Genomic DNA, 13848 nt, shown 5'->3' with positions numbered 1-13848 from the left:
TTTTCAAATTATGTTTTTCCTCTTTTGTTTTGTTTTGTTTTGTTTTTTTTCTTTTTCTTTTTCTTTTTCCCTTCCCTTCTATTTATCTTTTTTAGCCACACTTGGGATGCTATTAATACTGAACCGATAACAATAGCATAATGCAATGATTATCAGGGTCACAACTCACAACTCAACCGTCCTTTTTTGATGGGATTGTTACTTAGGCTAATTCTACACATTTCGGTTGTGCGTTCAATCGTTTTGATGTTTTTCGTTGATTCGATAAATATAAAAGACCAATACAGTGATCAATCACAACATTACAAAAAGAGTTTTTTTTTTTTTTTTTTTTTTTTTTTTGCAAGCTACAAAAAGAGTTAATATGACGGTTTAGTGGTTTACGTGTAACTGATAGCGGTAATAGAATACAGTAAATGAGCAGCAATAGAATTAGAGGAAGAGAGGGAACAAACTCACAAAAGAAAGGAGGTGAATCTCAATCTCCATTTCCGTCATGTCTATCGTACTCGGTTGTGTTTCATCACCGTTGATTGTAGCGAATGTGAGTTCAGTTCCTTTATTCTCTCTTCCTTATTTTGGTTTGGTTTTGCTCTTTTGTTTATGTGTCACGATATCATTCTCAGCGAAATCTTCGCCAGAATTGGAAATCTGGTTATGCCGCAAGAGGTAAGAACTCAGTTGGGGTTAAAGCTTGTTTCTTCAACCCAATCCAGGAACAACCTATTCTCAAAGAAGCTCTAAAGGTACTTTCTAATTATGCTGTGATTCTTTCTAATTCAGCCCGCCCTTTTTCTTGTTCCTGCAACATGTGCATTAGTTGTTACTCTGTAGCTAAGATGGGTTTCCATTAAACTCTCTTCAAACGGCTTGTAACTTTAATTATTATAATTTTATTTTTTTTTGGCGTTTCTTTCTCATAGAATTTAACAGACAGATGTTGTTTCTTTCTAGTTCTTGTAGATCTATCATCATTTTGAATGCCCAATCTTTGTATAGGAGTTGATTGTTTCTATGAAGCTATTCAGTAGAGCTGGCCAATTGTACTTCATGTATTGGCTATTGAATGCCAGCTGATTGAGGTAGATGCCTCTTTAGATAGAATGAAAGGAAGTGGGCATGCAAGCCTTGGTTGATCAGCACTTCCTTTCATTCTTAGTTTGCGTGGTTATGGGGATCGGGATTGAGGCTAATGGAAAGATAAGTTCTTCCCTATGCATTAGGGGTGGTTTCTATTTCTCCATCCCCTTCTATACATCAACAGAGAAAGATAGTTGTCCTTTGCCTTAGGAAATGTAATCACCAGGAAGGATCTTCCATGGATCCCACACACCTGCACTTGTGTTAGATTCTGTTGATATAGGTTCCCCGGGAGGTTTTGGAGAATCTGTGTAACAGAGGACACCTTAACACAAATTCAATTAATTAACCAAGATCAATTCTTTGTAAAATTTAAAACTCAGCTTAACTAAGAAAAGAATCCTCGCCAAAGACCTTGTGGTCTAGTGGCACCCGGTGTCCCGGTTTACACTCCCACATGGATGATGTGAGTGGGTTCAAGTCTCAGTGGAGGCAACTGTTAACTCTTTGTGCTTCAGTAAGTTGAGAAAGTAGCTATGAACAGATACTACATTGTAACAGAGTCAGTAGTACTCAAAAAAAAAAAAAAAAAAAAAAAAAGAATCCTCCGCCAATGGTGGACCCCTAGCAGGTAAGGAGATTGAACGGGTTAGCTCAATGCTTAGCTTTAGGCAAAATTCAAAATTTTACTGGGAAGCTGATGGAGAGGGTATAACCCCATTGAGGAAGGGGAGGGGGGGGGGGGTCTTGAAAACACTCCTAAGATCTTCGATTATGTGGATAATGGGCTACCTGATATTTCTCTGGATGAGTGTCAGACTGTGAGGTGTAGAATTAATACTAGGTCATCGCTGAAAAAGTAAAATAAAATTATATATCAAAATAATCTCTACCTATTTATGTGGTTGACAGGAAGTGTCCTGCAGCTTAGGCAACTTAAAAGCCATCCTCCACTGCTGCAAATATATGTTAGGAGGGATAAATCCATCTCACTAAGGAATTAGTGGAAAAATGCTTTTGAGAACTAAAATAAGGAAAACATCAAGCAAGCACCTGATAGATTAAGGAGGTGCTCACCTGAAAAGATCCGATTGCTAGAATAAGAGTTTGTGCCGTCAAAGTGGGCAAGTGACTATATGGTGGAGAGCTGTGTTGGTTTGCCTGCAAATTTTGACTTACAGATAGAACAATGATTTATTTTTTAAACTTACTTTTGGCTTGGTTTACCAAATTTGCTCTATGGGTTTGTCTTGTTTGATTCACATATTTTAAACCAACAAGTGGCTGGAAAATATTGCTGGTCACAAAAAACATTTAAATTCATGACTGAATTGATCATTAATAAACATTTGAAATGAAATCATGATTAAACTAAAGCTTTTTATGATTTATAAGAAAGAAAATTTACCGAGTAAAGAAGTTTCATTTTTCTCAGTGTGCTTATAATAGGTCAATAGGTTCAGTTCCCATGAATAAACATTGCTGGCGTTACTTGATAAGTGGTTCTCAAATAATTAGGTTTCATGTCTCTCATGGTGAATTGTTAGAAGTTGTCTTCATGGTGTATGGAGACTATTTTGAATTTGCTTGGAAGAACTCACTCACACTCTCTCTCTTTAGTTTTAAAATTTTGTGCAGAGCTGGTTATCTGATGTCAAGTTTCTCTTTCTTTCCAGGAGCCCATAGCCTTCATGGGAGGGGTGTTTGCAGGCCTTTTAAGACTTGATCTTAATGAAGATCCTCTCAAGGAATGGGTTACTAAAACTGTGGAGGCTTCGGGAATTACAGCTGAAGAAATTCAGGCCACTGAAATCGAATCAGAAGAAACCCCACAACAGATAGAGATTGAATGATTTCATTCCAATTTACGAATAAAGCATTATTGAAACCTCTTATAATGTAAAGGGTAGACTGCTTCTGGACATGTTTTTGGTATGCTGTGTTAGAGATTACTGCATAAGATTTACAGCCATCAACATTGATGCAGTTCTGCTCACTTAAGCAGTATGTAAATTGTGTGAAAGTATCTGGTTTTCCACTTCAGAGCATAGATTTCAGAGATGACACAACTTTGTGCATCCTAGTTTTGATGCCTTCTCAAGTTTCTGCTCTAGATTTGCCAAAATGTTTGCACATTAGTCCCCAGGCCTCTCATGACTGGGTATGATTACTACGATCACACTTATGGAAGAATTCTTCGGCACAAATGGCACAAATGATCTAAAATGTATATGTACAAATGTACGAGACTTTTGAATAGAGTAAGGGTGTGTGTTTGGTTTATGGGTTTACACATCATGAATGAGAATCAAAATCATAGTTAGTGTTTAGTTGATAATTTTTTTTTAAACACAACTATGAGATTTGATTATTCCTTCAATTAAAAATTTCATTCTCTAATTAAAAACGTGTATCATTCCATTTTATTAGTAAATAGTAATATGATTTTTAGGTTAGGATTAGTGCTTTTAGATTTTTGTTTTGATTTGTTTGTTCATGTTGGTGCTTTGGATGTCATTACATTATAATCAATAGGTCACACTTGTGTGAGACCGTCTCATGGATCCTTATTCGTGAGACGGGTCGGGTCGGGTCGAAGTATCGTGCGATTGTCATACTTATATGCTCAAATATAATACTAATCATGAATACATTTTTTTTTATTTATAAGAGAAAAAGTATTAAACCTCTCTGGAACAATATTGCAACTACTTCACAAATTTCTGAGGTGAATTTTGAGGATTGGCTATTCCATGTTTTGGAGTCAAATTATTGCTATCCTATGGACCATATGGTTAAGCAGGAACAATTCTCTTTGGAACAACAAAGATTGGCAGTATAGGAGTGATCTACAGAAGGTTAAAAATTCTACCATTTCCTTGAGGGAAGCCTCAAGGAACCCACAGTATGGATGCTAGCTGGGTATACTGTGAAGTTGATGCATCGGTCACTGAATATGCTGCATCTTTTGGTGCAGTAATTCGTACATATACGGGCTCCTTTCTTGCTGCTATCTCCGGCCCATTAAGACCCGTTAATGAAGCCTATTTCGCCGAAACTCTTGCAATCAAGGAGGCACTTTCTTGGCTAAAAGAGGAACAGTGGTAGAAAATTTGCATTCGAACCAATTGTCAACAAGTTTGGCGTAGCTTCAATGATCATATTCTTGATTTATCTTACGCCAATATTGTGATTAGAGATAGTCTTTCTATTTCTTCTAATTTTCAGGCTTTTGCCATTAGATATATCAATAGATCAGTGAATGTGTGTGCTCATACCCTAGCTCAGGCAGCACGTTCGGATACTGGTTTTTGTAGTTGGGTTGGAGTTCCTCCCTGTTGTATCTCTCACCTTATTAATTGATTTTGGTTCTTTAAAAAAAAGTATTACATTTTTCATAATAAATAATGTTGGCAAGTGGCCCTTATAAGAGAAATATAATACTTTTGGGAAAAAATGTAATATTTTTAAATCCAGATGTAAAAGTATTACATTTACCCTTATAAGTGGGAATTTAGTGGGAAAGGAATTGTAATTCCCTCCAACCAAACACCCAGTAAAAGTATTACATTTACCTTTATAAGTAACAAAACTTTTATTCATGATTAGTATTACATTTGAGCATATAAGTATGCCATTTGTACATATAAGTATTACATTTCCATCTTGAACCGACCCGACCTGATTCACAGTGAGACGGCCTCACATAAGTTTTTGCTATAATCAATTGCCTTAATATTTTATTTATATATTTTAAAAACCTATATTTCATTATTGTGTCAGTGTAACCAAACATCAATATTGATAATCATTCCTGATAGAGTAAATACCAACCGTATACGATAGCAAGGCGACGAATACCGACAATATATAGTAATTGATAAGCAGATCGGTTCGGGATAGGTAATAATAAGCTAAAGGGTTCCGAGCATATTAGTATTTATGAGAAAACAACAAAAAAGTCCCCCTCATGCATTAAATGCGGGTATTATAGTACAACATGGGAGCAGGTTCCATGCCTTCGGCATGGTAAGCACGTGGAAGGCATGCACCGATCGTGATGAATCTAGGCCGTAGCCGTACACATGGGGTGAGATGGAGTTGACTGCGAAGGCTGCAAAGGGCAATTGATTATGACCGGGACTCATACATCGGCGATGGAACTTTGATGTGAATGACGAGGTGTTAGAGATTCGGGAGGTCGACCTGAAGGGATAAGGTCGGGAGGTGAGCGAGGACCGGGCGAATAAGATTGAACGGAGGTATTTTCGGTTCTTTCCTTCTTCCCGATCGTATTTGGCTCGGGCCGACCATATAATTGTGGTCTTCGGAGAATATTCCCTATTAATTCAAATTCCACCCTACTACCAAACATGCAAAATACTTTTACCAAAATCTATTATCATTACCAACTATTTGATTCTCATTCCGATTTCGATTCCATTGTACGAATCAAACACACCCTAATAAATCAATAAAACCCACAGAAGTCAAGGATGACGTACTTTTGCCGTTGCCCACATAATGCAAGGTAAAATACCTTTACCTCCGGCTTAACAGGATAATAGAGAGGTAAATGATGGTGACTCAGTTGCTATTAGGTGGAATGAGAGGACTAGTGCTTGATGTTCACGAGGAGTCTACCACATTTTAAGTGTAACTTCGCATTACAACTGTAAGGAACCAACTGAGTTGTCCATTCACGTATTCTTAACTCGGGTGAATAATTGTTTCGTTCTCAACATGAAAAAGAGAACCAATAGATCCCCACGAAGTGACTGTAAAAAGATAATCTGAATTAAGTTGTCCGACTCAAAATCATAAAGTCAATAAGGAAGAGTGTTCTACGTAGTGTTCACATTTAAATAAATAAATAAATAAATACAGTACTTTTTTGTTTCCTTTCATTTTGACTTTGATTACAATAAATAACTTGATTTTAAATTAATCAAAATTAATATGTTATCAAATTTTATAATATTAGATTATTAGTCATAGGTGATAGCCACTGATAGGTGGTAAAGTGCAGGTGCAGTAATATCTCAAATTTGAAGGGAACAAATTAATGTTTTTGAAAAGCATGGGGGTCTAAGTAAGAAACAAGAGTTGCATCTGAAGAAGTGAGAGGGGGAGGGAGAGGAAGAGACACAAGGCGAGCCAGCCAGGGTTTCAAAAATTCAAGGAATCTACAAGCTCAAGTACTATTGTCTCTGCTCTCTCCTTTCGCTTCCTGCAACTTGGCTTCTGATCTACAGGAGACGGAAATAGTGACTGGCGATCAATTGACTCCTCAAGTGAGCTGGTAGGGATTGAAGAAGAGGTACGATAAATTCTGGTAAAATGGATTTGGACCAATGGATAGCGAAGGTGAAAGAGGGTCAGCACTTAGCCGAGGACGAGCTTCAGCTTCTATGCGAATATGTATGTTTTTTTCTTTTTTGTATCTCATCAATCGATTAGGGTTTCTTTTCATTGAATTATGTTTTCTGCCAATATGATACTTGGAATGTGACTGGTGGTTTGAGGCAGTAGCTAACCCGACAGGAAAATAAAATATTATGCAGTTTCCATTGGATTTTTTAAAAATAATTTTTCGGGGATTTATATTTCGGGTACATGGTACTGAAATTTCGACTACAGAACAGATTTCTTGAGATTCCTTGGTACCACAAGATGAAAGAATTACTTTCACTAATGTATTCCTACGTTGAAAGACGATTTATGGTGTTAGAAGGATGTGGTTCAAGATGGGAGTTCATGGTTTAATGATTTTTTTCTTTTTGAATTGGATTTGTTGTATAATATTTGCAAGTAGGGAGTATTAGATAGTGAATAGTTGAATACACAGCAGACTTGTGAAGTCTGTTCTTAATTACTTTGGATGCCCTATGATCCCTCCCTTTCTAGAAAATGATGTTCCAAGTCTCTTCTTTGGAATTTCAAAGAGCCCGATTGTGTTAAATTCCAAGCAAAATTTCAATCTTCACCAATTTATGTTCCAAATTCTTTGCCAGAATTTATTTTTGCATTCTAGGGTTTAGCTAGACTTTTCTTAACCATGATCTGAACAACCTGCAGTATATGAAAATTGGTATATCACTAGATCAATTCTTGCCAAGACTAGGACCTCTGAAAAGCATAATTTGCCTCCGATTTCAAGCAAAATGAAATGAAACTAGTTAATATAACCTACAATTCCAGGTTTTTTGGCACCCAGGATTTCAAACTAGTGGGGGTGGATTTATAAATATAAATATTTTTCTAAATTTGAATGGGAGCAATTACTATAAAGAATAACATAATAGTGTTGTTGACATTATACTCTGTAATATTTTTCCAATGTTTAGTGGAGCAAGTGCCCCCACTTGATCTTTCTTTAGATCTGCCCATGCATAAAGAATTGGATCATAATTCATACATAGTCCTTCTGAATCCATATAATTAAAGTTGCTAGAAGTGGCTATAAGAACTAATGGAATGGATTTTTACAAGCCTGGAAAAAATGGTGCAAGCAGCCTAAACTTGGTTTTCAGTCAAGCCACTCTATTTTATTCAAGGAACACTCTAGTATGAACCTTAGGATTTCCTGCCATCCCTTTTCAAGCTTTTCTGCAGTGTGATGCAATTTCTGAAAATATTTGTAATTTCTAATTGAGACATTGTTGGCTTACAGAAATTTTGTTTATGGAGATTTTTGACTGAGAAAATGTTACATTTCTTTCATGTTTCTGAATTGAATATGTAGCACAGTAGCAGGAAGATTTGGGCTGTTAGTAAGGTGGCATTAGTTGTGCTATACTGGACTCTGTGTTGACTCATTAATTATGTCATCAATATCTTGGCCTGTTGCTGGGCTCTACCTTGTAGATGTCACGGGTTATTGGTTTGGCATTTAGTATGTCTTTTGCGCCTATTCTAGACTGAAGTCATTTTAGGGATTTCTATTGTTTTTGTAACAACAAATGAACAAAGTGCTTAATTCTCAGCATCTGTTTTGGGTTTGCGCATCTGCATTGCCCTATACACACAAAATTACCTTTTCAGGTGAAAGAGATCCTGATTGAGGAGTCAAATGTGCAGCCTGTTAATAGTCCAGTTACAGTTTGTGGGGACATACATGGCCAGTTTCATGATTTAATGAAACTTTTCCAGACTGGAGGTCATGTACCAGAAACGAATTATATTTTCATGGTAAGTTTTATGTCCTCATTCTTAAGAAAACTATGATAGTGTACTAGTGTTAGATATTATCTTTAATTTCTTCTTCTTGGCAGGGTGATTTTGTTGATCGTGGATATAATAGTCTAGAAGTTTTCACGATTCTTTTGCTCCTTAAGGCAAGGTAATATTAGTAGAAGGTTATGACTGTAAAATTTTATCTCATGGTATGTATGCTGGTGCGCACATTCTCCCTTGTATCAATGAACTGTTTGCTTGGACTGACACTTTTTTAGAAAATGAAATGTATTTTTATTGTAATATATTTCAAAAAAGTCTTGGCTTGAAATGTGACCAAACTTAAGTAGATGTCTTCCTAAGTTTGTTGTTAAATTGCAATATCATTAGTTGTGATTACCAATGCCATTGGCCTTTATAGCTGTTTTGCTATGCTTCCTATTTGTCATAGTTATTCAAACCTATATGCTACTCAGTATTTTTCCTCATTTTATTTGCTTCCAGATATCCAGCTAATATTACTCTTTTACGTGGAAATCATGAAAGCAGGCAACTAACACAGGTAATGGACATTTAACTTAATTCAGTTCTGGTTTCAGGATAGCTAACTCTGTGAAATGTGGGTTGTGCTTTGAAGTTTGTACCCCATCAATCAGATAACACCAAACAATCTTTTATCTGTTTCTCAGAGACGCAATGAGGTTGTGCTCATTTTTTGTTTTGTTATTGTAATTATTTTTAATTGCAATACAACTATACAAGAACTAGAGCAGGAAATCCTACATCTTTTAAAAGTTTATTTACTCTAGGTTAGTGTATATAGAAATAAATGGAAGAGAACTCAATTAAGCCTTCTTCCAATTAAGTTGGGAATTTGGGATCAGCTGTCCATGAATTGTATCTTTCCATTCAATTCTATGAAGCTCTCTTAGTGACTTCAATCCAAGTATCAGTCTTCCTTTAATATCTTCTATTTGCAACCAAAATTTGCTGTGATTAACATCAGTGATTGCTGTACCATTCAGGGATGGCTTGATTTGTTATTTTGTCTTTGACAGAATCAAAATATCAAATACATATCCTTGGTTTACGCCTTGCTGAATCACAGTGAAATTTGACATAGTTTTACAGCTTTGTGCCTTTGCTTAATGTACATTATGCTTCTCCAGGTTATTTTTGGAGTGAAGAGAGTAGCCAGGCTGGCTGGAACATTGCTGTCTTGTATGATTTAGATTTTGAGTAAAATAACCTAGTTGCTTTTACTTTTAAAAAAAAAAAAAACTAATATGAGAGTACTATTATCCACTTATCATAGTGTTCAGGACTTCCAGCAAGTCATAGGCACTAAATAAGAAGGCATTTTAATCTACTTTGCCATAACTTTGCCTCTTTATCATTTAGTGCTTGATTGGTGTTATTTTAATATATTTACCTGTTTTCTCTCATAATAGGATGTATTTACACAATAGAAAGGAAACCTTTCTGAGTTTCTAGTGTCTAATGAGCATTATCTTTGACTTTTCTTTCCATTAAAATAGGTGTATGGTTTCTATGATGAATGCCAAAGGAAGTATGGAAATGCCAACGCTTGGCGGTACTGCACAGATGTTTTTGACTATCTAACTCTATCAGCAATTATAGATGGAACGGTATGCTGTCTCTACCCTCCATCAATTTCTTTGTTACAATAGTAATTGTTTTCGGTATCTCTATACTAATAAGGCTGCTTCTCATTATTGCCAGGTCCTATGTGTTCATGGTGGCCTTTCTCCAGATGTTAGAACTGTTGATCAGGTACATTTCATCTTAGACATTGATGACCCTACATTATGCTTCTTTGTTATGAATGACTTCTTGAATTTGTTCATGCACCTGTTCCCTGTTGTAGCTGAATTTTGAATGGGTTGGATCCATTGCTTTACATATTATCCATTGAACCATGAAGAATACATGCTTGCTCTCTTGTCTGTTGAAGGGAATGAAGGCTGAAGATTTGGACATTTATTAGCATAATTGAATTTTAAAATTGACTTTGACTTCAAGAAAGATTATATATGCTTTTCCTTTTAGATCTGTTTCTTTGTCACACAATGATCCACCTGTAGTAGTTCTTGGTTAAACATTCAATGTTCAATTCTTTCTGCCTTTAAAGGGTTTATATCTGCTATTGCAGATCAGGGTCATCGAGCGTAATTGTGAAATACCCCATGAAGGGCCCTTCTGTGATCTCATGTGGAGTGACCCTGAAGATATTGAAACATGGGCTGTCAGTCCTCGAGGAGCAGGGTGGCTGTTTGGTTCAAGGGTTACATCTGAGGTACATGACGGCTATGATATGTAAAATTTGTTACTTATCTTGTTTCCACCATTAATACAATTTTATTTGGGCAGTTTAATCACATCAACAAACTGGATCTCGTTTGTCGGGCCCACCAGCTTGTCCAGGAAGGCCTTAAGTACATGTTTCAAGATAAAGGACTTGTGACTGTAAGCTATTTGTAACTTTGGTTAGCTTGATTTTGTGCTCACTCTTTGTTGGCATGATATATTGATATTTGAATTTGCTCATTGTTCCCTGCAGGTCTGGTCTGCACCTAACTATTGCTATCGGTGTGGAAATGTAGCTTCCATATTGAGCTTCAATGAGAATATGGTACAGATGCCCTGTTACATGAGTGAACTAATTAGCATCTATCTCTTTTAGTTTCTGAGTTAACATTAATGTTGATGTGTATAACTTATTATATACAGCTAACTGCTGCATTTGAGTTATTTTCTTTTGAGCATAACATCTTGGTGCATATTTAAGAAGGCATGGGGGACATATGTGTTTCATTTACCTACTGGCTTCAGATTCATATCTAGGTTAAATGATTGGAAAGTGACAGCAGAATGACAATTGGAAGACATAATAAATGCATTGCACATTTTATTAATTAGAAATTCTGGGAGAACTCATTTATTTGCTACATTTTCTCTATCTATGTAATTTGGATATTGTTTTCCCCCGAAGTTGTAATGTTTGCATATTGTGTGTGTGTGTCACAGGAGAGAGAGGTGAAGTTCTTTACAGAAACTGAAGAAAACAACCAGATGAGAGGACCCAGAACAGGAGTTCCTTATTTCTTATGATCTAGTTGACAGACATGCTTGCCTATTGTTATTGACTGCAATACAATCTCCGAACTTGATGCTTCCCCTCATGGGTGGGAAAATTGTTTGCTCGGTATATGGGGGGCTTGCTTGCTTGCTGTTCTAACAAGATACCCACCCACCCACCCTAGCTAGCTAGCTCATTGTGCTCAACAACCTGCTACTCTTATTGAGTTTTGAATAGTTTGTGCTGTGTATCTAAGATGAGATGATAGCCGCCTTGGATGTTTCATAATTATTTTATACTGTGTTCTATTTTTATACTCAACGGACCGATTGATTTGGATTAAGCGATCTTAAAAGAATTATTTGGCAGCCATTTTCTGACAGCTGAATTTTGCTATTGAATACTGATTTTCGTTAGGGGCCATTGTTATGTGATGCTATAAAAATTGCCAATTTTCGATGCCGGAGTCTGAAATTATTACACTATTGGTGTAAATCAATTCATAAAGTTAGGAAACTTTGTTTTGGTTCAGTCACAATCTGTAGATGTTATGATTCCAAACATGTAAAATGACTGATTTTTGGCATTTAAATGGAAAATGATAGATGATGTATTTCCAATACATGCTATGTCTACATGGGTGGGTATAGAGTGAGTAAGAAATAGGAGTTTATGTAATATTAATAGGAAGCAGGGTGGGTGTAGACTATAGAGTGAGTAAGAAATAGGTTTATGTATTATTACTACATTTAGATGATAAGAGAATAGGAAGCAGTGTACTGTGTAGTGCATTGGGTTTTATACAACTTCAACAGATTATATCGTGGATTATGATTCATATTGTAATGTGAGTAATGGATAAATGTTCATTTTTTTTTACCTAAAAACAAATCTTCAATAAACAATAAGTGAACCCTTCAAAAAAATTTTTTTTTGAAAGAACCCTTCAAAAAATAAACATCCAATATACTAATAATGAATTTTATGTTGGTATTAAAAAAAATAATGAACTTCATGTAAATTATCTATCCCGTAAGGTGGACCATAGTCAATGATTGTAGAGCTTCCTCCAACTCCCAAGTTGTTAGACTCTTAATTCATATTTAGTCTATGGTTGGTTGGCCTTGGCTGATTATGGACTCGTTGGATTCAGGCAAGGTCAATGGGCAAGGTCTCGATTGGTCTCGCCGCACTTGTACACAGATGGCGGGTTGAGACGGATTTTCCTTGGTGCGTTTTGGCGTGACCTTGGCGCGAAAGAGGGCAACGTTGCTGATTAGAGCGAGACAGTGTCTGAGATGCCGTAGCCAAGTCCCGGCGCGGCTAAGTGTGAGACAGACGTGAGATGGCGTGGTCCAAGTCTCGGTGTTGATCTTGTAGTTCCGGTCCCAAACAAATTGACGATTAAGCAGATGGATAAGGTTTTGATTTTGAAATTCAAATGTATTCTTATCTAGATTGGCTAGATGGTTAGCATGTAACCGTTTGTCCCTCTATATATACTTTGCCCCAGGCATTGTTGTAGTCATGACTCCTATGAGTGATTGGTCGTGAGTAGGCCTGTTGAGCGAGAAAATCCTTTGTATTTACTGAGCATTGAAATATAAGGTTGGTCTTCAGACCGTATTGTGTTGTGTTGATTTATTGCTTTTACATTGAGTGTAAACCCACGCTAACCCAAACAAGTCCCGTGAACTAAGTGTTGGCTAACTGTTTAAGAGATTTAGATATGCCGAGGGGGATTTTGCAAAAAATAAATTCGGGCTCTCACAGTTGGTATCAGAGCGCTAGGTTAGCGTTCGTTGCATTATTGTTGCGTGAACCATGTCAGAAACGAGCAAAGTGATTGGGGATAGGAAGAGTCCTTGGGTTGATGACCCGATTAGTTCAAATGTCCCTGTAGAGGACACACGTAATACGTCCCAAGGGGAAGAGGATACTGATTCGGAGATCGAGGGTATCACAACTGAGGTGTAATGGATGTGTAAAAAGGTGTTGTCGCTGTGTAGGCATATTGACCAGCTTCAAGCAGCGATCAAAACCGACTTTAATAGTGCTCAGGCTGAAGTAGATGTTTTGAAAGTGGATATCTCTCTTCTTAAAAGGGTTGTGCATAACGAGCCCTGGGCTACTATTGATTCCGGTTTGTCAAAGATCAAAGCACTTGAGCCTAAGGCCTTTGGCGGAGCCCGGAATGCCAAGGAGTTGGAAAACTTTTTGTGGGACATGGACGAGTATTTTAAAGCTGCCAAAGTGGCTGATGGTGAGAAAGTCATGATTGCGACTATGTTTCTAACCAGTGATGCCAAGCTTTGGTGGAGGTCCCAATTGCTTTAACTTCTAGGCTATTTTTTTTTACCCCCAAAACCACTTTATTAGCCTTTGTGGTCTTCAACAAAGTTGTATCCCTTTAAGTTGGCTTTCTAATGGAGCAAAATCCACCTCATTTGAACATTCCTAGGCTGAGATATGGTCAAAATACCAAACAGTGG

The 13848-nt window shown here is 36.8% G+C and overlaps 2 protein-coding genes across 2 annotated transcripts; both read left to right on the top strand.

The window, feature by feature from the left end:
* The first annotated feature begins 383 nt into the window (after positions 1–383).
* Positions 384–3361, top strand: LOC116009689 (UPF0426 protein At1g28150, chloroplastic). The gene is made up of 3 exons (XM_031248809.1): positions 384–544; positions 627–746; positions 2757–3361. The coding sequence occupies exons 1-3, from the start codon at positions 497–499 to the stop codon at positions 2931–2933; spliced, it is 345 nt and encodes a 114-aa protein (XP_031104669.1). The 5' UTR covers positions 384–496; the 3' UTR covers positions 2934–3361.
* Positions 3362–6163: 2802 nt separating this feature from the next.
* LOC116010363 (phytochrome-associated serine/threonine-protein phosphatase) lies at positions 6164–11772 on the top strand. The gene is made up of 10 exons (XM_031249738.1): positions 6164–6501; positions 8125–8271; positions 8355–8422; positions 8761–8818; positions 9795–9905; positions 10000–10050; positions 10430–10573; positions 10648–10743; positions 10838–10909; positions 11305–11772. The coding sequence occupies exons 1-10, from the start codon at positions 6421–6423 to the stop codon at positions 11386–11388; spliced, it is 912 nt and encodes a 303-aa protein (XP_031105598.1). The 5' UTR covers positions 6164–6420; the 3' UTR covers positions 11389–11772.
* Positions 11773–13848: the final 2076 nt, after the last annotated feature.

Source organism: Ipomoea triloba, chromosome 2, assembly GCF_003576645.1.
Source record: "Ipomoea triloba cultivar NCNSP0323 chromosome 2, ASM357664v1".
NCBI classification, from domain to species: Eukaryota; Viridiplantae; Streptophyta; class Magnoliopsida; order Solanales; family Convolvulaceae; genus Ipomoea; species Ipomoea triloba.
The sequence above is the reverse complement of the archived record's forward strand: the minus strand, read 5'-3'. Positions and strand labels throughout refer to the sequence as shown.

Excerpts from the sequence above, each read along its gene's own strand:
- LOC116009689 (XM_031248809.1), top strand. The coding sequence starts at position 497 with ATGTCTATCGTACTCGGTTGTGTTTCATCACCGTTGATTGTAGCGAAT. Across the intron at positions 545-626 it reads CACCGTTGATTGTAGCGAAT|CGAAATCTTCGCCAGAATTG; the intron begins GTGAGTTCAGTT and ends TATCATTCTCAG. Across the intron at positions 747-2,756 it reads TTCTCAAAGAAGCTCTAAAG|GAGCCCATAGCCTTCATGGG; the intron begins GTACTTTCTAAT and ends CTTTCTTTCCAG.
- LOC116010363 (XM_031249738.1), top strand. The coding sequence starts at position 6,421 with ATGGATTTGGACCAATGGATAGCGAAGGTGAAAGAGGGTCAGCACTTA. Across the intron at positions 9,906-9,999 it reads CAGCAATTATAGATGGAACG|GTCCTATGTGTTCATGGTGG; the intron begins GTATGCTGTCTC and ends CATTATTGCCAG. Across the intron at positions 10,910-11,304 it reads TGAGCTTCAATGAGAATATG|GAGAGAGAGGTGAAGTTCTT; the intron begins GTACAGATGCCC and ends TGTGTGTCACAG.